General features: G+C 37.6%; 2 protein-coding genes across 3 annotated transcripts in view; one reads left to right on the top strand and one right to left on the bottom strand.

Annotated features, from left to right (window-relative positions):
- The window catches only part of PNRC1 (proline rich nuclear receptor coactivator 1), a 24,773-nt gene extending 10,663 nt beyond the window's left edge, over positions 1–14,110 (top strand). The window contains exon 2 of the mRNA XM_060114733.1: positions 13,424–14,110. Within this exon, the coding sequence (XP_059970716.1) occupies positions 13,424–13,699 (276 nt within the window). The 3' untranslated portion in view covers positions 13,700–14,110. The remainder of the gene's footprint in view (positions 1–13,423) is intronic.
- Positions 7,097–24,459, bottom strand: SRSF12 (serine and arginine rich splicing factor 12). 2 transcript variants are annotated; one of them, XM_060114735.1, is made up of 5 exons: positions 24,279–24,459; positions 15,178–15,288; positions 14,219–14,330; positions 13,902–14,043; positions 7,097–8,054 (listed from the first exon to the last, which is right to left on the bottom strand). In XM_060114735.1, exons 4-5 carry the CDS (start codon positions 14,030–14,032, stop codon positions 7,685–7,687), a joined length of 501 nt encoding a protein of 166 aa, XP_059970718.1. In that variant the 5' UTR covers positions 14,033–14,043; positions 14,219–14,330; positions 15,178–15,288; positions 24,279–24,459; the 3' UTR covers positions 7,097–7,684. The 2 variants fall into 2 exon arrangements, with proteins under 2 accessions (XP_059970718.1, XP_059970717.1); XM_060114734.1 differs by lacking the exon at positions 15,178–15,288 and adding an exon at positions 15,651–15,755 and having other exon boundaries at positions 14,219–14,322; positions 24,279–24,445.

Genomic DNA, 24,459 nt, shown 5'->3' with positions numbered 1-24,459 from the left:
AAATGACATTCTTAAACAATAACGTTGAAAACACTTCATTTCTCTAGTCATTCATACAATGATAACTTTTATGCATGTGTAAGAAAGGATCCAGGAAAGTTAAGTAATTTTTCCCAGTCTACTACATAAAGTGGCAGGAAAATGTGGTATTTTATATATGACTGTAAAGATAATAGATCCTAACCAGACTCCTCCCAAACTGGTCATATATATATATAGCTACTCCTAAATTATTACAGATAGTTCCATTGTTCTAAGATTAGAGATTAACCTGATTAGTTGTCAAAACAGAATTACCAATGTGTTCTTAAGAGTCTAGAATCTTGAGGAGGGGATGGCAGGTAGAAGACATTTTGATGACTTTTATTTCCAACATGGAAATGTTTAATTTAACTGAACTCAAAACTTCCTTCTAACAGTTAAGATCTTTAAACAGGAAGATCTTTATTATTTCACTCTATTTGGCAACATGGAATCAGAGGGCTTCGGTTCTTCCTACCAAACCCCTGGAGAGATCTACAATTGGGGGGATCTTCTTGCTATAATAAGGGCTCTCAACCGTCCCTTCCAACGTTGAAATTGCCCTTACTCTTTTCAAGCGATCAGACACTAAGGACTCTCAAATTTTAAAACAAAAGGATTAACATCAAAGATTGGATTACCCTTTTCCATCATCCTTCCAAGGGTCCTAGTCACTGTGCATTCAGTCCAGTCTCCTTAACCATTTGTGTTTCTTAGGCTACTGTAAATCATCTGATGTTTGAAGCCAGATCCTGAATTTCAAAACTAAGAAAATAGAATGCTTACAAAAGATATTCAGCCAAGATTTTTGATCACTCTTTAGCTAATTGGAATAGCCCACTTATGAATATTCCAATTTTCAAAAATTTACTATATGTTAAATTCAAAATAATTGAGGAAAAGATGGATGGAAATACAGGTGATAAAACAAGCATAACTTTTTAACTGTAGAATCTACGTAGTGGGTATATGGGTGTTCATTGTAAGATTACTTTCTTATTAAAGATTTTTACAACAAAATGTTAACAGAATTTGGGAAAGTTAACGCTGCTTTACTAGTTCACTCCAACATTACACAGAAGTTGAGTATTTGCCAATAATTCCAAAAGCTCACTTACATGTAACATTAAGCACAAATAAGTCAATCTTTTGATGTAAACTTTGAATCTCCTAAATGTTTTTTCTTTGCACTTTCAACTAGGCTGGTCAGTTGGTTATAACACTTCTAAAATAATAGAACAACTCTAGTCAATGACTGAAATACCAAAGCCATTGTAAATAAGAACTGAAAGATTAGAGAAAGGATACTGTATTTAAGCATTGTCTTATTTGGGAAATGTGACAGTTGACATTTAATGTTAATGTTGAAATAAATGTTAAAGCTTGAAGAGACTTTAATTAGGATAAAGAAGTAGGTGGAGACTATAAAGATTCTGAAGGGCATTTATAATAACTGCCCATGATTTGAGGGGAAAGTTAAAGAATTATCTAACGTGGAATAACTTGAACTTCAGGTAGCGTAAGGAAGTGTGTCTGTCTGAGATTCCCAAAGAAAGGGGATGGCCGAAGGGCTGGTGAGCACTGAGGAGACCAGGAGGTAGAAGGGCAAAGCAGGGTGCAACTCCTAACACTTGGTTGGCTCCTACTCTTTAAAGCCTTTAATGTTGAATTAGTATCAGTGGAGTTAATGGCAAGTTAAAAGCATTTAAAATTATTCCTTACGTGTAGTTCCACTTTCCATGATATTCATGTAAAAACACCACCTTTTAGTCAAGGTAGATAAAAGGTGGACAAAAGTGCAGTCACCAAAATCTCTTACAGTATCAGTTATATTTGACTACGGACAGGCAGCTACGAGCACCTCATACAAGTGCTTTCCATGTATATTTTATTTTTATTTTTTAATAGATCTTTGACTATAATTGCTTCACAGTACTGTGTTAGTTTCTGTTGTACACCAAAGTGAATCAGCCATAGGCATACCTATGTCCCCATATCCCCTCCCTCCCACCCTCCCTATCCCACCCCTCTAGGGCATCACAAAGCACAGAGATGATCTCCCTGTGCTATGCGGCTGCTTCCCACTAGCTATCTATTTTACATTTGGTAGTGTATACATGTCAATGCTACTCTCACTTCGCCCCAGCTTCCCACTCCCACCCCATGTCCTCAAGTCCATTCTCCATGTCTACATCTTTATTCCTGCCCTGCAACTAAGCTCATCAGTACCTTTTTTTTTTGATTCCATATATATGCGTTAGAATACAGTATTTGTTTTTCTCTGATTTACTTCACTCTGTGTGACACTCTAGATCCATCCACCTCATTACAAATAATATATTTTAGAATAAAAATTTTTTATCCATGTTTTTAAGTGGTATTTTTTAAAAAATCCCACATAGATTATATGGCAAGAGTAGGGAATTATAAAGTATAAAATAACACCAAAAATGGTTAGCCTTTATATACACATTAAAAATTATAATGAATATCCTAAAACTAGAGCATTAGTTTTCCTAATTCAGTTACATTTAACATTTTAAGGCCAAAATTTTAAGGTTTACCGACAATGTGAATGTTAATGCTTTTCCTTAAGGTTCTTTTGAAATTATATAAATATCACAACGTGTTAAAATAAATTTAAGTAACATTTCATCTCATTTTTAAAATGTAAGAATGCCCTGAAGAATCAGACCAGTTATACAGCTTATATCGATTTTGAAAAAAGGTCTTCAACAGAGTACTTTTTCTCAAGGTGTAAAGTAGTATTCCCACAAAGCAGACACCACCTCACAAATGTCATAGGAATGGCTCTTAACTTCCCCCACAAAAAAAATCCACTGAATTTTTCTTAGTATTGAAAAAAAAACAGGCTATCACTTGAGCCTGGAAGACTAGTTTATATGGAGATTTCTGTTGAAATTAGTCAATTTAACAGCATTTTAAGTCTATACTATAGGGAGTAAGCCAAGAAAACCAGAATGTGGTTTTCCTCAATCTATGTCTATGGACCCATTTCTAAAAAGCATATAGTTCTTAGGCATCTAGTTCACAGAATTATACTCCTAAATTAGAAAAGCGGTAATTTTGCTTCTTGTTTCAATTACACATTTTCTGAGAAACTGCTCATCCTACACAAGCTGCAGTACATAAGATCAAACAGTAATGAACATGCAATCAATCCATTTCTAGCACAAAGCACTGATTACTGGCTAGATATTCTCATCTGGAGAGACTGACCCTTTAAATTTTCTATCTGCATTCTGAAAGAACCTGAAACCTGACATACCCTAAGATATTCCTGATTTTAATTTGTAACCTTACTAGTTCATAAACTTACAGGTAGGTTGAATATGGTGTTTTGAAACGTGAACCAAACATATGCTTAAAATCACATAATACAGTTAAAAAACAGTAACCATTAACCCAGTGAGCATCCATCTATCTCCACAAGTTGATACTATTTCTTTTCATAAATTCAAAATTGTGGTACATTCCTAGAACATAAGATTCAAGAAAGACTAATCATATAACCCTTTCCCCAAAATAAAATAAAAACATTATACCTTTTTTGGGGGGAAAATACTACTGATGTGGTATAGTATCCTATGTATATTTTTAAATTCAGTCTTTCCTCACATGATTCCTTTAAATAAAAAATGGTATTTGTCATTATTGTAAAGTACTGTTTTAACTTGAATGAAGTTGAATCAACCTGTAATATCTAACACTTCTATAAGGGAATATTGTATTTCTAAGAAGGTTTTTGACTATCTCTATGCTTAATTTCCTTTTCAAAAGATGTACCCAGGGCTTCCCTGGTGGCGCAGTGGTTGGGAGTCCGCCTGCCGATGCAGGGGACGCGGGTTCGTGCCCCGGTCCGGGAGGATCCCATATGCCGCGGGGCGGCTGGGCCCGTGAGACATGGCCGCTGGGCCTGTGTGTCCGGAGCCTGAGCTCCACAATGGGGGAGGCCAAAACAGTGAGAGGCCCGACTACCGCAAAAAAAAAAAAAAAAAAGATGTACCCAATTTAATTCTATAATCACAGTCAACCCATCAATTACAGTCCATTCACCTTCTCTGTGGGCTGTCCCAGCTCTATTGTGTTCCTCGGATGGGATCAGTGCATTAGGGGCATTCTCTAAGCAGTGGGGACCAGGCCCTAGCTCAGTCAGGAATGAAGTGCTTACTCCCCCAAGGCTGTCTATGTGAAGCAATGGGGCCTTGTCTGGGATGCACAAAGCTGGGGTTAATTTGCTTAATTTTAAGAGCATCTTTTTAAAGGTACATGATATAAAATTGGTTCCAGAGGGCCTAAATTGACATGGTTAGATCAATGCCAGAGCTAATGTTATGATCTTAAATACCCTAGTTTCATCAAGGGAGTAATTTAGATGCTAAGTTCATAATCTTAATACTTAAATTTTTCTAATCAAATATGTTTTTTTTGTTTTTTGCGGTACGCGGGCCTCTCATTGTTGTGGCCTCTCCCGTTGCGGAGCACGCGCAGGCTCAGCGGCCATGGCTCACGGGCCCAGCAGCTCTGCAGCATGTGGGATCTTCCCGGACTGGGGCACGAACCCGTGTCCCCTGCATCGGCAGGCAAACTCTCAACCACTGCGCCACCAGGGAAGCCCAAAATATATGAGTTTTGAGACTAATATCCGTATGTCTCACTGAACCACTGGTCCTTAAAATACCGAGAGTCATGAACTTGTTTGAATATCTACAGGACCCAGAACTGAAGCTTCGGTTTCATGATACCAAATTAAGATCTTCTGCATAAGTAGTATGTATTTATTATACAGATACCCCAAATATTCTACCACCCTGTTTGGAAAACAAATTTAATTTTCAACTCTAAATAAGAAATTACAATTTTAATGTAGTATAGAATAATTATACAAGTATTTCTAAACGCTTCTTCCTTTAAACTTCGACTAATTTTGCTTCATGCAATGGAATTGGAATAAAGGCAGAAATTCGTATTTATTTGTAATACAACAGCATGTCTTAGAATAGTCGTATCTCAGATAACATATAAAGTCCTGAAATTAGTTAATATTTTACATTTAAAAATAAACAGCCCAGTGGCACAAGATTAAACCCCAGACTCCAGATAAAAAATTTGGCATATTCCCCCATTACGTTTGCAGCTACAAAATCCCAGCTGCTATACAGAAATGTGTATTATTCATGGGGAGAAAGAAACCAAGCAGTCATGGTGGCCACCTTTATCTTCTCTGACATTAACTTATCCTCTGTGAATCTTGAACAAATGGAGGTAGGTAGTGCACTAAACATAGGAAGTACCTGAGTAAATATATTATCTTTAAAGGAGATGTTCACAGATGTGTGATACATTTGCTTTAACACTCTTACCCTAAGTATCCTCTCTTAAAAGGTCCGAGAAACAACTCTACAGCAGAAGTGAACCCTAGAATAGATGTACCCAGAGGACAATTTTCCAGGATATCAGCACAACTGCCAATCAATTTCCACTCAGTCACAGAACCCATTTTCACTGAACCCTATAATCATTTCCTTTCCGAATTCTATTCTCTCCTTTTCCTCTCAAGATTATCTTAGTTTAGCATATATCTGTCAAAGACTTTTCTCTTCCAAAAAGACAAGCATGGTGATCAGGGAGGGCCGTATGGAGCCCAGCCACCACCCAGCTCCAAAGTGTAATGGTTGTGTGACCTTGTGCATGTCATTTAACCTCTCTGCGTCTCACTTACCTTATCTGCAATGGTACTGACCTCATAAAGCTGTTGTGATGAGTGAGTAATGTAAAACTTCCAGAGCAGTGCCAAGCACATAGTAAATGATCAGAAAGTTTAAACTATTATCATTCCAGTTTTTCCATCAAACCAAACAGTATCCTCCTAAGCAGCCCAGGGATTACAGTGGAAAACCAAATCAGAGGTAAATCGAAGGATTAAGCATGTTCAGAAATACTGCCTTATTAACTTTTTACTAAGATATAATGATTAAATGTAAAGACACTATAATCAACTCCTAGTTAGTATTTGGAATAACTACATATATGTGTATGTAAACCCAAACATTTATTTAGAAGATACAAAAAAATCAGTATTTGTCTTGCTCTTTCTTCAGACTGTCCTCTCAATTTTCAGTACTGCCACATAATTTTATAACTAAATTTTTATTACATTTGAACACTTCAAAGAGCTATAATTTTGAAATAAATTTTGCTATGATTAGATAGAGAAAATCTACTCAGAAAGTACAGTATACATGAATTTACGGTACCTGTCCAAATACTACCAGCATATAAATTATTTTGTAAAGTTATTTCTTACACACAGGACGTAAAATGCAAAAAAAAAAAAAAAATGGAATTTGTATTCAGAACAAATAGGACCAATATTGGCTCCTATATGCTAAAAATATAAGATATATTTTCTAAAGCACTCTAGATACAAATATTAACTGTATGGGCTGAGAACTTTTAATTTCTATGTAATTCAACAAGGTACACAAGTAGAGCTCTATAAATATATCCCCTATAATAACCATATGCAAAACCATTTTATCACAAATACTACCAAAACCCTCTGAAAAACATAATCTACAAACACATTTTTAAAGAAATTCTTAGTTTTAACAACTACAAAAGCAATGAGTATCAATAAAGCTATTTGGCTTAACAAAATGAAGGGCATTGTAATGTAAATCCCAATACTGCAAAGTTGTTTTTTGAGGAGGCAGCCTTGAGTTTCTTAATACAAGGTACTAAACATTTCTAAAAATAAATAAGAGTTCTTCTATACAATTTAAAGTCATCAGCTAGAGCTCTAAAAAGAAAAATTAAGCAGTAGATGAAAAGTAGGTATGCAGAATTAATGGTATAAAGTATGATTTTTATACAAAATGTACCACTCTTCAAATGTGTAAGGCTTGATATGAATTTTTTGGACTATGAGTGTTGCACATCATTTTTAGTCTCAAACCATTCAAAATTCAGAATTTTTATAATGTTTCGACATTTCTGAAGTGAATAAATATGGTATAGGATGCAATTTAATGTCAACTTATCTATACTGTTCCACCCAGTAAAAATAAAACCTTTTTTGAGCTCAGGAATGTATCTTTTGAACGCTTGATCTCTCTATAAACTCTACTTATAGAAATGTCAGAATTTTCTAATATGAACTAATATCCATCAGGAATTGGCCCAAGTTTAAAGAGAAAACAAAAAGGAGACGTAAGATGTCAAATAGTCTTAAGTTTGCCCTATGCGATTATACAGTTATAATTACTTTTTACATGAAAGAAAAGTGCTTTAAAGTAAAAAATACTTTTGTAAAAGTTATTAGTATTATTAATACTTAACATCCAAGTCTGATTGTCCAAATTAGTTCCATTTTATCCATTTCCTTTGAGAAGTACCCTTCTGCCACAATGTAAACAAAAAATGGTCCATAAGATGGGACATTACTCACATCATAATTTGTGGTATGGGCCCTTAAATCGAGACCAAATCTTAACCCAAGCTAGAGAGATTTTATCTCTTGCACATGCCCAAAGTAACTAATATCAACTCACTTTTTCTGTAAGCCTTGAAGCATTTTTATTTAACATAACAAGAGGTTTAATAACATATTAAATACTACGTAGCACTCTTCTGTTGCTGTTCACCAACTGTTTTTATGACGGTAACTCCGAGATCTGGAATGCGATCGAAAATGAGAGTGTTTTGCTGTTTGTGCTTTAGTTTCAGAATTGGTATACCCTCTGGGAGATTTACATGGGGATCTTGCTATGGAGTCAGAATGTCTTCCATGTGATCTTGATTTTGTTCCTGAGCTAGTCTGCTTTTGAGGTGAGCTTGATTGTGATTTTCCTATCGACTTGGACCTTTTTTGCAAGGACTTGGACCTTGACCGTCCTCTAGAACCAGAATTCCTTCTTGGGGTTCTTGACTGCCTTGCTGAGGTAGATCGCCTTGGTAGTGATTTGGAGCGAGATTTAGACTGGCTGTAAGAAAATCGCCTGTGTCGGGACCTGCAAACATCCATAATATCAGAGTATATATTTCACACAAAAATAGTTAATAGGTTAGGAAACAACACTTTCAGGAACTTATATACTTTACATAACATTAGTTATGTTTTTATTGGATAAGCTAAAAGAAACAACTCTAATTTTATCATGCATGCTCTGGTTCAAACATAAGTACAAGTTTGTAATATCTGACCAAAAGATTTTGACTTTGCTAGATATCAATATATCTTATGAGCCAGTTCTGAAAAATATATTTATTTTGCATATTTAGTCGGGGTTACATAATCCTAAGAGGTTAGAAAATCTGAAGGGAGAAAAAAGAAAGAAAATATTTAAAGCTTATCGAATGTTTAAAAAGACAAAAACCTAGATGGAGGACTTCTGAATCTTGCCATGACAGAGCAGCTTGTTCTAGACTAATCTTCCCATAGAAAAGAGCTATATAAAAAAGCTAGACAACATTTATAAAACAACTGTTAAAAGGCACTGGAAAATTACCAACACAAGCAGAACTCGAGGGGTTATAAGCTATGGCTCTTTTCCTAAGACCATTTTCCAAATGCCAGCATGGCAGACTGGAGCCCAACTAGAAAACAGCTATTGGACAAAGCTGCAGAGACAGAGTTAGAATTCAGGGCCACGAAAATGGCTAGGACTGGAGAGACGAAAATTCCAGACATGAGGACACCGCAGGCAATCCCCACCCCCTAAGATCTGCCTACAAGTTCTCCTCAGGTTGCTGGCCAACTTCCAAGTTGCACATGCACAGGATGAGACTCTTAAGAGGTCAGCAGAAAACAGCAGCTGGAAGATTTAAGAACTTAGCTGAGCAAGAGGGAGGGGATATGGGGATATATGTATATGCACAGCTGATTTACTTTGTTATAAAGCAGAAACACACCACTGTAAAGCAATTATACTCCAATAAAGATGTTAAAAAAAAAAAAAAAAAGAACTTAGCTGATTTTCTCAGATACAGAGTTGATGGTGAGAGAGGCTGGAATTCAAGCCCCCAAAAGGTCAAGGAGCTTTGAGTGACAACGCAGGCTTTCAATTAAGAAGTCAGAAGGGCCTCATCCTCCAGGTTAAGAGTCATGCCCTAGAAGTAAGTGTAAAGCTGAAATGGATCAGCCTTAACAGTGCCTCAAACCAAACCTTGACAGGATCAAGGTGATCTGCCAACCCTCTGCCTGCTAGAAGAAAACAGCTTTCTTTGGAGAATCGTATCATCCAAAACCTCTATAATCTTTCAACAGTAATGTCCAACATCCAATAAAAGATTATGAGGTATGTGAAAAACAGACAAAAATGACTAAAAGCTAAGGAAAATAAAAGACAAAAGAAAGAGACCCAAAATCATTTGGATATTGGCATTATTCAGAAAATAGTTTTTTTAAATTACTATGATTAATATGTTCAAGAAAATAAGGGAATTCCCTGGCATTCCAGTGGTTAGGACTCAGCTTCCACTTCAGAGGGCCCAGCTTTGATCCCTGGTCAAGGAACTAAGATCCCACAAGCCACGCGGCACAGCCCAAAAAATACAAAAAAAAAGAAAAGAAGAGGAAACGACAAAGAAATAAAAAAGCTGGGGAATTTAAACAATACTGGAATCTATAAAAAGAATCAAATGGACATTTTAGAAACAACAACGTGATATTCAAACTTAAAAAAGTCATTAGATGGATTTAATAGCAGTCTAGATATAGCAGAAGTAAGAAATAGCAAACTGGTTATTAGAAAAATATTATAGTGAAACACAATGAGAAAAGAAATTTTAAGAAATCCAGAACAGAGCATAAGAGTTATTTGGTACATACTCACGTGGCCTAAGGGAAAAATTGAATAAGGTACAAGAAATGTTTGAAGAGATGATGGCCTAGAATTTTCCAAAACTAATGAAAGGCATAATAACTCACAATTTCAAGGAACTCAGTAAACCTCAGGTAGAATAAATACAAAGAAACCTATGCTGGGCATGTCACAGTGAAATTGCTGAAAACCAAAGTCAGAGAAAAATCTGAAAATCTGCTAGAGAACAGTAGACACATTACCTTCAACAGAGCAACATTAAGACTGACTGTGGATATCAGAACAATGGAATGACATTATTAAAGAAAGAAAAAAAACTTCCTGCCAACTTGTAACTCTATCTTCAGCAAAAATATCTTTCAAAAATGAATATAGGGCTGGTGGCGCAGTGGTTGAGTCCGCCTGCCGATGCAGGGGACACGGGTTCGTGCCCCGGTCCGGGAAGATCCCACATGCCGCGGAGCGGCTGGGCCCGTGAGCCATGGCCGCTGAGCCTGTGCGTCCGGAGCCTGTGCTCCGCAACGCGAGAGGCCACAACAGTGAGAGGCCCGTGTACCGCAAAAAAAAAAAAAAAAAAAAAAGAATATAAAATGAAGATGTTTTCAGACAAACTGAGAGAATTCACTGCCATTAGACTTGTACTCCAAGAAACGGTAAAAATGCTTCAAGATGAAGCAAAATAATCCCAGGTAGAAGCATGGAACTACAGGAAGGAACAAAGAGCACTGGAAAGTATAAACATATTGATGTAGAATATATTTTAGAATAAAGCACAGTCTTTTATTTTATTTTTATTTTTTTAAAAGCACAATTTTTTAGAAATTGTTTCATTCCTATTGTAGATAGTTGTAGAAAACAAACTGGGAAAATTGTCCTTGGGAAAAAAAAATTCTAAGAAAAAAAAAGGATGCATATAAACACTACTACATATAAAATAGATAACCAACAAGGACCTACTGTATAGCACAGGGAACTACACTCAATATTTTGTAATAACCTATAAGGGAAAAGAATCTGAAAAAGTATATATATATATATATAAATGAATCACTGTGCTGTACACCTGAAACTAACAGAACACTGTAAATCAACTACACTTCAATAAAACTTAAAAAAAATGGATGCTATATTTGGACTAGGGGCCATTTTAACATTCTTCAGGAATATTTAGGAGTATATATACATTCACTGACACAAATTTAACAAAGAGTTATGGAACATCTGAGTAAGGGACTACTGATAAATGCTAGGGATAGTAAGCATTAAGACAAAAGTCCTTGCTCCACAAAGAGTTCACAGTCTAATGATAGCAGCAAACTAGTTTTTTCCCACACCCACTAAAGGCAAAAGCAGTGACCTCTTTTTACCTAAGGTAATACAACACATACATTGAATATATTTATAGTACATGTTAGACTTATCTATATGCTGACCCATACACACACACACACATACAATCTGATCCTTATGAAACTTAAAAGCTGGGTAAGATTTGCATTCTCTATAATACAACTTTACAAATAAAAAACACTGAGGTCAAAGAGGTTCAGCAACGGTCTTATAACTAGAACAGAGCAGAACAGCATTGTCTTGCAAGAAAATGTGTTTTTTTCTTTTTTCTGTTTTTTTTTTTTTTTTTTGGACGCTCTGCATGCAGTTCCCCGACCAGGGATCAAACCCAAGGTCCCCTGCAGGGGAAGTGCGGAGTCTTAACCACTGTACCACCAGGGAGTCCCCGTTCTTTCTATTCCTGATACTCCATGATGACTGGGATAACTGACAAGACTTCTTTTTTGTTTTTTCTCCAGCCAAGTAGTATACTGCCACTAGAAGGCAGAAAATGCCGTGAATGTTCTGGTTAATCAAGGTTCTAACGCATTGGGAAATTTCGCTTATATTCTTAAAGAATCAGATGGGCAATATTTTCCTTTTCTTTTACAAACTAAGTCTTTTTCACCAAGGCCAGTAGATATCATTCAATGAATTAGGGCAGTGCTGCTTTAGGTACCATATTACATCTACTTTGAGTTTTGGTTTATTAACCATTCATTAATTTATAGTAACGTGAACTGCTGAACATCACTTTCATACTATTCATGTCCTTCGTGACGCCAGAAGCAGTACCATTGGTACTGGTGTGACTTTCCTATACACATGGCATGTAAAATTTCTTAATTTGTTCCCACATTTTAGGTTCTATAAATATAACTTGTATTTGAGTATATCAGTGTCAAAATCTCAAATAATCAATCAGTAGGAAAATGGCTCTCCCTTAGCCATGGAACGAAATGGATTATTCTCCACAGACACAAGGGAGGTTTATATTCTTACACTATCAAAGTGTGATAAAAAGAATCAAATTCCAGAACACAGTATGACTGTTCCTAAATATTTCTTTACCAATCTTGGTGATGGCTCAATCCTGACCTGGGTTCTTCTGGCTTATAAAAGGAGCTTAAGGCTTCCTCCTACTTGCATGCCTCCCTCAGAATAAGCCAAAATCAAAGCATTTGATTCATACCCAAGGAGAGGGACTGAGCTGACATGTAAGATTCTAGGGCTCTGAAGAGGCCACATTTTCTAGTAATCAAGATTCTTGGATATTTCTCTCTTCCTATCTTTCCTTTCCACTTGGCTGGAGGGACTGGAGCCAGGCCACTTCACAGTCTTGTTTTTAGAACTAGGGACTTGGGGCAAAGATTCTCTGTCTAGCTCTGGTACACATACCCTATGTTGGGCTTTTCCTTGTCTAGGCTCTTGGAGTTGAGGAATGGAAGGACTGGAGTGAAAGCGAGCGGTTCTGCAGATCATTTTTGATTTGAGGCTACGTTGTCATGGGACAGCGTAGGGGTACAACATATGGCCCAGGAAAGCCAACTCTTTCTTTCTTTCTTCTTTTTGGCTGCACAGCTCAGCATGTGGGATCTTAGTTCCCCAACCAGGGATCAAATCCTCGCCCCCTGCAGTGGAAGCGCAGTCTTAACCACTGGACTACCAGGGAAGTCCCCAGGAGAGCCAACTCTTATTACTCATAGAAAGAGGATACTAGTGTAAACGCTGATCATTCTTCAAGGACAGAATTCACCTTAAAATTCTACATGCCTATGAAAAAAATCACAGCGTTAAAACTCAAGATAAATAGTGCCTAAGTGTTTAGGAATTTAGGCATTCTAGTACAATTTCAGTTATTACTTAAATAGCTTCACCAAGTAATTAATTTCCATTGTGATTTACTATTATTCTAACAGAAACAAACTCCTAGCAGGCAAAATAGATAACCTGCAAATATATTTTTCTGAAAAATCTACCATTTTTATGTCTTCGTCCTACAATACTACCATACTTGGAATTTATTCTTGAAAATAATTTGCCTTTTATAAATATACTGATTTACATTAACTTTAGTCAACTTCCTTTCACAGTGATTACACTGTATTTCTATGAGTTTTTAATCATAAGACTTCAAGATTCTTAATCTGGGGGTTCATTTAGGAAAATTTTATTTTTTAAAAATCCTCATTTTATTTGTCAAGTATACACTTTTTTTTTTTTTGCAGTACGCGGGCCTCTCACTGTTGTGGCCTCTCCCGTTGCGGAGCACAGGATCCGGACGCGCAGGTTCAGCGGCCATGGCTCATGGGCCCAGCCGATCCACGGCATGTGGGATCTTCCTGGACCGGGGCACGAACCCATGTCCCCTGCATCGGCAGGCGTACTCTCAACCACTGCGCCACCAGGGAAGCCCAAGTATACACTTTTTAATTTTTTGTGTCTTCCTCAGTATATATTATCTTTCTACTAAAAAGGTTAAAGTTAAGTCTGTCATGAAATGAAAACTGGAAGGTATCTAATAAACCCAAGTTAAAATAACAATACATGACAAATAGAGAAGAGCATATCCTTCTACAAAAGTTGATTCTTTATGTATATTAAATAAAATGATTCTGGTGGCCTGTTTTTGAAAACTCTTTAAAATGTTTTCCATTTTAAAATTAAGAAAATTAAGTTTTCAATCCCCTTGTATTTTGTACTCACTCTTTAAGGCTATCAGACCGCCTCCTATTTCTTCCCCATGAAGAACTCCTACTTCGAGTTCTCCTTTGGCTGGGGCTTCTTGATCTCCTATGATCACTTGGAGAACAAGGGTGACGTTCTTTTGATTTCATTTGGCCTGGTGCTAGAATATGAAGTTCAAGATTTATAATTAATTACCTGAAAACCTCAATAAATAACCACTCAATAAATAAACTACTCGAATAGTATTTTCTGAAAGAATTTTAAATTAAAAAAATCTGTCATTGCTGAAAATCATTCTGCTAAATAAACAAGATCCACTATTTAGTCACACTTACTTTTGCGATCACCTTGTGCAAACTGTATTTCAATCTGACGGCCACATACCCACTTTCTATTGAGGTTATAAAGAGCATCTTCAGCATCACGAACATCTTCAAATATGACTAGCTGTTAAGGACACTTTGAACATCAGATATCAAATAAAAATATTATTTTGAAAGAATTATTTACATGTGACATGAAATTATTAGGAAAAACAAGCTCAAGTTATTAAGCTCACATCTCTAATGTAATATGAATAAGCAGAAAAAAATGTCACTTATTATCAAAACAAATGCCCCATTATGATTCAGAAAAGTGAATCTAAAAATAAAAAGAACAGAAACAAATTTCTATATTTTTAATGTATACATCAGTGTAGCTGTAGTATGCATGTATAATTAGAAACATGTTATGAGAAAAAGGTAAGTCCAACATTGGCTAGTATTATCAAATAAACTGTTTAGGACTCACTCCCTTCTGTTAGGTAAAAGATTTATGAGGTTTTTCACTGAAAAAAAATCAGCATGCAGAAATCTTTATTCTGAAATTAAAATTACTCTTTCATTAAAAGGCTTTTTAAATTAATTTAGGAGAAATTACTTATAAACAAAAGTGCACACATATAAGTGAGCTAAAACATATATTCAAAACTGATTTGGTTCTTTAAAAATGATATTTAACTTTGAACCTACTGCTTTAAAATACCTCTATGTTTTTATTATTTGGGATATGATTATAAAAGAAATATATAAACAATCTGCAAACATCTGGAATTACATATATTGATCCCTAATACCCCACTAAACTCCCTTATCTATATAAATTATATATTAAACCTAAATAAATGGCAACAAATTATATAAAACGACTAAATAGTTGTATTTCAGGAGGTTGTTGCTGGTTTAACTTCTTAAAAAATAGAAAACAGAAAAAGCTCAAGTAATGCAATACAAAATGAGACTTTGGCAATTACCTCAATGTCACTTGATCTTGAACCTTGACCTTTATTCTTTAGGGCTTGCAAGATGGACTTTATAAGAGACGCAGAACCAACAACATCAGACTTGGCTTTGATTCTGGAACTCTGAGTAAATGTAGGAAAGCCGAAGTCTCAACCTGGTGTTGGCTTTGTCTTTTGCTTGATAAAGACTTCCCCTCTTCCAGGTCTTTATATCTGTGTCCACCCTCCCTCTTTACTCCTTGATGCTTGAACTTTAGGTGCCTTTTGTCTCGCCTGCTCGGTTTATGCTTGGATTCTAGCTAACAGGTTGGTTCAAACTGAGGGGCGCTTGCCAGCTACTGTGGACTGCTTTAGATTTTCTGAGATAAAGAAATAAACACATTTAATTAGGCAATATTAATCTCATAAAATATACTCCTGAGTACATATATGTATATGCACATGTATGTAGTCTATTCACATGCACACAGTAAAATAAAGGATATTGAACATAAGCAAATCCTCTCGGGCGGCGGGTGTAGAAGTCAAGTGGAATGTAAACGTCTACTATAGGGCCATATCGACCAAACTCACGGCGCAAGTCCTCAGGCCTGAAGTGTTTTAGAAATAAGGTAAAGAAATATGAATAGCTGGATTAAAATATTTTGCCTACAGAAATCCAGTTGAAACCTTCAAAAGAAAGTGTATTATCTGGACTAGCATTATCTAAAATTGTCTTTCACAGGAATCACCCAGGATTTAGCAAAGAAGGAAAAAATAAAGAAAACAACAAATTCTCAGGTCTCATTTTTGGAGATTCTGATTCATGACATCTGGAAGTCTGTATTTTTACAAGCAGTCTAGGTGGGCTTTTATGCTTAGTCAGGTAGAGGAAACACTAACCCAGGACATCCACTTTTTTTTTTCTTTCTTTCTTTTTTTTTTTTTTTTTTGTGGTACGCGGGCCTCTCACTGTTGTGGCCTCTCCCGTTGCGGAGCACAGGCTCTGGACGCGCAGGCTCAGCCGCCATGGCTCACGGGCCCAGCCGCTCCGCGGCATGTGGGACCTTCCCGGACCAGGGCACGAACCCGTGTCCCCTGCATCGGCAGGCGGACTCTCAACCACTGCGCCACCAGGGAAGCCCTGCTTTTTTTTTTTATTTAATTGAAGTACAGTTGATTTACAATACTGCGTTAGTTTCAGATGTATAGCACAATGATTCAGAGTGTGTATATATATGTGTGTGTGTGTATATAATCACATTCCTTTTCAGATTCTTTTCCTTTATAGGTTATTACAAAATATTGAGTACAGTTCCCTATGCTATACAATAGGTCCTTGTTGGTTACCTATTTTATATATAGCATATCCACTTCTGAAAGTTACTCCTATTACAAGACTTCTCAATTGTCAATATATAGAGAGTTGTATTAACTCTTTCATTAAGAACACATTCATCCCACTATAATTTCACATTTTATGTTCATTGTTTTCAGATAGCAAGAATTAGATTCTAAAGAAATCCTAAAATTATTTCTCAGGCTTTAAAGAAAAATGGTTGCTTTACTAGTAAACATAAAGCAAAAATAACTACCATAATCTCAAATTTGACAAGTATTTTTGAGTCACTTATATGCTTTCTACTGTGATAGGTACTAAAGAGGGGACACCAAAGAAATACATGGCATAATATTTGTCTTCATGGAGCTACAATTTAACTGCAGAGGTAAAATACTTAGCATTAATAGCTGACAGTTATAATGCATTTATAAATTCCCATAACAACAGATGTTTACAGATGAGGGCACAGAAGACAAGTGAACTCACCCAAGGTCACGGAGCCAGCAAGCGACAGAGCTGAAAGCAAACTCCCCCAGTCTGGCACTAATCTGGGTTCGTAACCACTCCACCCCGCTGCCTCGTGGCGATCTTAGAGATTCAAAATCAAGCCATGGCACAAAACACGGCTCAGAAGATGTAAGAGCATTTCAAAACAGATTGTGTAGAAAAAAGACCCTAAGATGACTGCAAAGCTTCTAACTTGGGCAGATGGAAGAAAGATGGTGCCCATGATAAAAATTAGATAGCTGGAAAAGACAGTTCAATAGAAGAGGGAGGAGAGGCAATAGAAGAAACTTTCAGGGTTAGAAATGCCAAAATCTGAGGTGATGGTGGAACATCCGTAAGAATTCTGAAGCAACCGAAAACGGTGATTATATGAATTATATTAGTTATTTTCTTTTCAAGACTAGAAGTCAGTGATTAGTGCTAGAGATTGGATTTAGGAGTTATTACATAAAGATTCAACTAACACTGACTAAGTAGCCACTATATACCAGGCAGTGCCGGCAATATTATGACAAACTTTATTATATTTTTATTATTTATTATATTTATTTCATTTAATACTCACTATAACATGTTTAATTGTCTGCCTTCCCTGAGAAACTATTAACTTTAGATTTAGAGGACAGTGACAGTGTCTTTTTTCTTTTGTTTATTCATTCAACAAATACTTACTGAATATGTACTATGGGCCAGGCTCTAGGAATATGGTAGAGAACAAGAAAAACACAACTGCTGCTCCCAGAAAACACAGACTACAGGGTAAAGATTCTCAACCATTCCTGAATATTGCAATCAAAGGAGATATTATAGAAACAGGCATTCCAGCCTGATGCATTAATCCTTGACCTAATTCGTGCTTCCCATGGTGAGCCCCAGTTATGTTTAAAGTTTTTAAAGGTTTCCTAGGCAATTCTGAGGCTCAGGATTGAGAATCGCTTCTAAAGCAGGTGTCTTCACTAGTGTATCTCAGTACCTAGCATAGTTGCTTGCCACACAGTAGGCGCTCAGTATGCATTTGCTGTATTAACGAGTAAAGAACACAGTGTTACCATTTAATAGTCAAGGAGACGGAGTGAGAGCAGTCACCTTGCCCAGAGGTACACACAGCCAGTAACAAAGCTAGTATTCAAATAAATGTCTTAGGAGGCAACCAATTCCATTAACCAAATGTGAGTGGCTGACAGAAGAGGATCCTGGATAATATAAAAGAGGCTGGAGCAGTGTGTGTGTCACAGAGGCTTAGAATCCCAGAAGTCTGAAGGAACAAGCCTCAAAAGAGCTGGTTCTCTTTCATTGTCTCCACTCCCTCACCTGTGAGCTGTTGTTTTGTTTTCACTTATTTTTGCATTTTTGGTGTGACCTATTTTGACATTCAGAAATGTACAGAGATAATAAAACAAACACCCATATATCTACCAACAAGATTTATTATATCTCAACACTTACCCTATTTGCTGTAATTTTTAGTATTTTTTAAGAAATATTACATCCTCCTACCTCAGAAACAACCGTTGGTGTTCCTCATTCCTCTGCATAACTTTGTATTTCTACTGCAAATGCACATAAATGGTATCAAACTATTTGTAAAATTCTGCACCTTTCCTTCTCCTCCCCTGAGATTTCTCCATGAAGCTCTAGTTCACTCATTTTAACTCTGTATTGGTATGGTTATGAATAAACCACAATTTATTCATATATCTTTCTGTGGATGAACATTTTAAAATGCTTCTTTTTTAAACTGCAAACTGTGTTAGAGCGCACATTATGATGCATGTGCTTCCTAGAGCTCTTCAGAGTTCTCTGGGATGTACCACTAGCTATGCAACTGATGGGTTGGAGAGTACAAATATCTTCAGCTTCATTACATGTTCTCCAAAGTAGCCAAATCAACTTAAACTCCTCAAGACATGCATCAGAATTTCTAAGGATCCAACTCCTCACTAACATCTTTTACTCCTTGCCATTCTGAAGGATATAAAGTGAATGCGTATCTCATTATTTGAATTTTAATTTACCTAAACACCAGTGAGGTGCAACATCTTTACATGCTTATGGGTCATTTATTCTAGGGGCAGAATTTCTGGGTTTTTAAAGAGGATGTAAATATTTAATTTCTATGAAAGAGCCAAACCGTTCTGCAAAGTGGTTGCACCATTTTACACTGCCACCACCAACATGTAAGTTTCAGTTGTGCCAATCTTTGTCAACACTTGGTATTGTCAGTCTTTTTAATTTTAGCCATTCAAGTGGATGTTAAGTGGAATCTCACTGTGGTTTTAATTTGCATTTCTGCAACAACAAATGATGCTGAGCACTTTTTCATGTGCTAAAGGGACATTCGGATATTTTTCTCTTGAAAGTGTCTGAGTTTTTTGCCCATTTTTAATAATAACATTTGTCTTTTTTAGTATTGAGTTGTAAAAGTTCATTATTATTCTGAGAAAAAGTCCTTTGTAAGATATATGTTTTGTGAATATTTTCTCCAAGTCTTTGGCTTGCCTATTTACTTTCTTAATGCTATTTTTTTTTTTTTTTTTTTTTTTTTTTTTTTGCGGTATGCGGGCCTCTCACTGCTGTGGCCTCCCCCGTTGGGGAGCACAGGCTCCGGACGCGCAGGCTCCGGACGCGCAGGCCCAGCGGCCATGGCTCACGGGCCCAGCCGCTCCGCGGCATATGGGATCCTCCCAGACCGGGGCACGAACCCGTATCCCCTGCATCGGCAGGCGGACTCTCAACCACTTGCGCCACCAGGGAGGCCCAATGCTATTTTTTAATGAACAGAAATTTTCATTCTGGAGAAATCTAATTTATCCATATTCCTTTTTCTTTTATGGTAATTACTTTCTTTGTCCTATAAGAAATCTCTGCCTATCCCCAAGTCATGAAGATATTCTCCTACAAGCTTTACAGTTTCATCTTTTACATTTCAATTGATGATCCAGTTCAAATTACGTGAAGTACAGGCTGCAGCACATTTTTTTCATATCATTAGTACATACATCCAGTTGTTACAGCACCATTTGTTGGAAAGACTTTCCTTTCTCTAATGGCTTTAGTGCCTTTGTCAAAAATCAAATGACTCTTTATGTATGGGTTATTTATGGACCCTCTAGTCTGTTCTGCTGATATATTTGTCTATCCTGAGGCCAATATCAAACTGTTTTGAGTACTGTAACTTTTTAGTAAATCTTTAAGTCAGGTAGTATAAATCTTCCAGCTTCAGTGACCTTTTTCAAAATTATTTTGGCTATTCTAGATCCTTTGCATATTAATATATTTTAGAATTAACTTGTTAGTTTCTATTTTTTAAAAAGCATTTGATCAGGAGTGCCTTGAATCTATAATATAATCAATTGGGACTGAATTGATAACTTAATAAAATTTCATCTTCCAATCTAAGAACAAAGTATATCTATCAATTTATGTTGGTCTTTGGTCTCTCTTGGCAACATGTTATAGTCTTCTTCAATGCAAAGATTTTTACATGTTTTTTTGTGAAACTTATTCCTATGTTTTTGTGTGTGTGTGTTATTTATTTATTCATTCATTCATTCATTCATTCATTTATTTATGGATGGCTGCATTGGGTCTTCATCATTGGATCTTCGTTGCTGCGTGCAGGCCCTCTAGTTGCGGTGAGCGGGGGCCACTCCTCGCTGCAGTGCGCGGGCCTCTCATCACAGTGGCTTGTCATTGCTCTAGGCACACAGGCTTCAGTAGTTGTGGCACATGGGCTCAACAACCATAGCTCGTGGGCTCTAGAGCGCAGGCTCAGCAGTTGTGGCACAGGGGCCCAGTTGCTCCGCGGCATGTGGGATCCCCCCAGACCTGGGATCAAACTCGTGTCCCCCGCACTGGCAGGCAGACTCCCAACCACTGCGCCACCAGGTAAGTCCCACCTAAGTATGTTTTTTAATACTAAGATAAATGGAATTTAAAAAATATTTTCATTATTTGTTTGCTGTTAGTATACAGAAATAGAATTTTCACTAAGTTTACCTCATATCCTAATAACTCACTGAAACTCATTACTAGTTACTATAGTTTTATGTAAACAAACATGTCACCTAAGAATAGGGACAGGTTTTACTTTTACCTTTATAATTTTTATGTCTTTTTTTTTCTTGCCTTGTTGCATTGGTTAGGACCTGCAATAAAATGCTGAATAGAGGTTGTGAGAGTGGACATCCTTGTCTTGTAAGAGGAAAGCATTCAGTTTCATCATTATGTTATTAGCTATACGTTTTTCACAGATATCCTTTATTAAGCTGAGGAAGTTCCCTTCTCTTCCTAGTTTGCTGAGACTTTTTATCATGAATCTTGCTGGATTTTGTTTAATGCTTTTTCTACATGACCACGGATATCAATATTAATGTAGCCTCATACACACTGTAACCAAAGAATGCTACTAAGTATATCCAAGAGAAGTACTTAATGGGTGCTCCCTAACCTAACATGATGGTAAGCATCAAAATGGGAATGTTTTGAGATTTCGACATTACTTTGTTCCAATAGAAAACTATATCTGACATTAAAAAGATTACTGTACACAAAATGCCAAGATTTAAAATTAATATTCTTCCTGGTCCACATCTTACTTCACCAGTGAAAAGAAACATAACACAAATTATAAAATTTAAAAATCTTTCTTTAGTTCTTGTGCTCAATTTCATTCCTAAAAAATTTAATGCTAACCTATAATGTGTTTTAATATCTTGTGCTTTATCATATGTATTAAAATGGCCACTTCAAAGAAACATTTAAAATAAAATTTGGCTTTGTTATAAAACTAACATTAAATAAAATATGAAAACAAGATAAAGAAAACCACTCAAAGGGATCCTTTTTCTATAATACATATAGATTTTCCCTTCATTTTTTATGTAATTGAAATCAAACTGTATTTATAATTTTATACCCTGTTTAACATATATCTCAATGATTTTCTTTATAAGCATACCAAATGTTAAAGCTAATTTAAAACGTATCTAGGGGGCTTCCCTGGTGGCACAGTGGTTAAGAATCCGCCTGCCAATACAGGGGACACGGGTTTGAACCCTGGTCCGGGAAGATCCCACATGCCGCAGAGCAACTAAGCCCACACGCCACAACTACTGAAGCCCACGTGCCACAACTACTGAAGCCCATGTGCCTAGAGCCTGTGCTCCGCAACAAGAGAAGCCACTGCAATGAGAGAGGCCCACGCACTGCAACGAAGAGTAGCTCCTGCTCGCCTCAACTAGAGAAAGCCCACGTACAGCAACAAAGACCCAACTCAGCCAAAAATAAAATTAATTATAAATAAATAAATAAAATGTGTCTAGGTGTCATATTGCTAGTTAACTTACACTATATGCCACCTTGTACAAAAAAACTATTAATTAAGGTTACATGTGATGATTCTACTTTCATAACATTACTCAACAGCTGTGAAGTTTTAAGAAAGATTCTTAATGTCTCTAAAGCTCAGATTCTTATCTGTTATATAAGGTTACTGAAAATTTAATAAGATAACATAGTACAGTTTTTAGTACAGTGCCTGGTATACAGTGAGTACTCAACAGATGTTAGCGATTATTATAATTTCATTAATACAAACCTCCTAGATTTTGATTGTCCCCCAGTGGCAGTGATAGAAAGTCGTGGAAAAAATGGAAAAGGAAATCAATAAATCTCAATTATCAGTCTTGGTTATCTAGATCAGAGGTCATGTGTCACATGTGTATATGTTTTATTTGGCCTACACAATGTTTAAACATTTAAAACCAGTCCAAATGTCTATACAGCAGTTATCAGCTGAAGCTTCGTAGCAGTCACTGTCCCCTTGAGATGGCACATGTTCTTTTTCATTTGCCAGGGTCCATACCATCCTACTGTCCCTTAACGTGATACCTTCACTCATTCATATTACCCTGGCTGGCCCCTGTGGCCATTAGAATTGGAAACCTTTCATTTTTTTGTAGGAACACTGGAGAGGCTTGATCTTATTCAGTATTCAAGTGGTCTGTTTAACTGTGGGAATTGTTTTAACCTTACCCAAGTTATAAATTTTGCTTCTTTTCTATGTAATATATTGATTAAACAGGTTGAGAGAAGAAATGTAAACACAGGCATCTTTAGGATGTTAAAGTATATTAACTCACAGCTTACAGTTGTGACACATATATATAATAGCAGGGATCAAATTTTTTAAAAAGCCCTAACATTTACTTCTCAGAGGTAAATTATGATGATTACTCCTGATGGCTCTGGAGTCAAGCGCTCCAGTATGTTTCCAGCTGTGAAGCCCCAGGTAAGTCATTAACACGCTGACTTGCAGCTTTCCCTTATGTACAGTAAGATAATCCTGCATACTTATAAAGTTTGGGATGGGGGGCTGTAGAGTAAATTAAGCATGCCCAGTGATACGAAAATGTCTATTATTTTAGACATTTATTAAAATGTCCACCCGCCCCGGCATTCCTTCTGGCCCCTATTAAGGGAGAAAGACACTGTTATAAGAAGTCATTCCTTAACATCTATGTTCAGGTACTATGTAGACAGAATTCTCCAAAGAGGGGCGGGTGGTTTGAGTGCATCAGAACCGACCAGGGAAGTCTATCCAAACCGTTATGATGGGTGTTTATACTGCACTCAGAACTTTCAAGAAAAACACAGAAATCTCATTCACTGGAGTTATCCTTTGTATATAGTATAAAACTGTGCAACGAATAAAATTTAACCAGCACCACCTGTAAGTAGACCAGACTACCGACTACAGGCAAAGGGAATCATAAGGCCCAAGGTACGCATTACTCCGTAACGCGTTCTCACCATCCCCAATTCCTTCCCATTTAGAAGGTAAGATGCGCGGCTTTATCCCGGTTCGGCGAAAAAGGGGCGAGACGCAGGCACCCACCCGAGGAACACTCAGGGCCAGAGGCGGGGAGGGACCGGCTCCCGGGCAAGGGTCAGCCGGCGCTCCGCCGGTTCTCGCGGTGGAGATGGGTACCGGCCCGCCGCCCAGGTGCCGGGGGCGGTCAAGAGCGACGGGGCCCGGAAGCGGGGCCGCGGCAGAGCCGCGGCGGGGCGGAACGCCGGCCGGGAGGGCGGAGGCGCGAGTCCCGCCCAGGCCCCGAGTAGCCCGAGGGCTCCCGCCGGCCCCGGGAAGGGCTCCTCCGCGGAGCGCCCCGGCCCGGCCGGCGGGGAGGTGCTAGGCAGACCCGCGGGCCGCCGCCGGGCTCCGCCCCGCGGCCGCTACCCGCCCCTCCCCCGCGCCCCAACCTGCGGCGGCACCGCCACTCACCTGGTGGCGTCCGCGACGTTCCTGACGAACAGGGAGGTGTTGGGGGGCCTCGTGTAGCGAGACATGACCGCTTCCTCCGTTCCCTCCGGGTTTGCCCGTGGCCGCCAGGCTCGCTCCGTCTCCTGCTGCCGCCGCAGCCAAAGCAGCTCCGCCGGCCCCCGGCGCGACCCCTCCCCTCCGC

Source organism: Mesoplodon densirostris, chromosome 12 (assembly GCF_025265405.1).
Source record: "Mesoplodon densirostris isolate mMesDen1 chromosome 12, mMesDen1 primary haplotype, whole genome shotgun sequence".
In the NCBI taxonomy this organism is placed as follows: Eukaryota; Metazoa; Chordata; class Mammalia; order Artiodactyla; family Ziphiidae; genus Mesoplodon; species Mesoplodon densirostris.
This window is presented reverse-complemented; position numbering and strand designations above follow the sequence as displayed.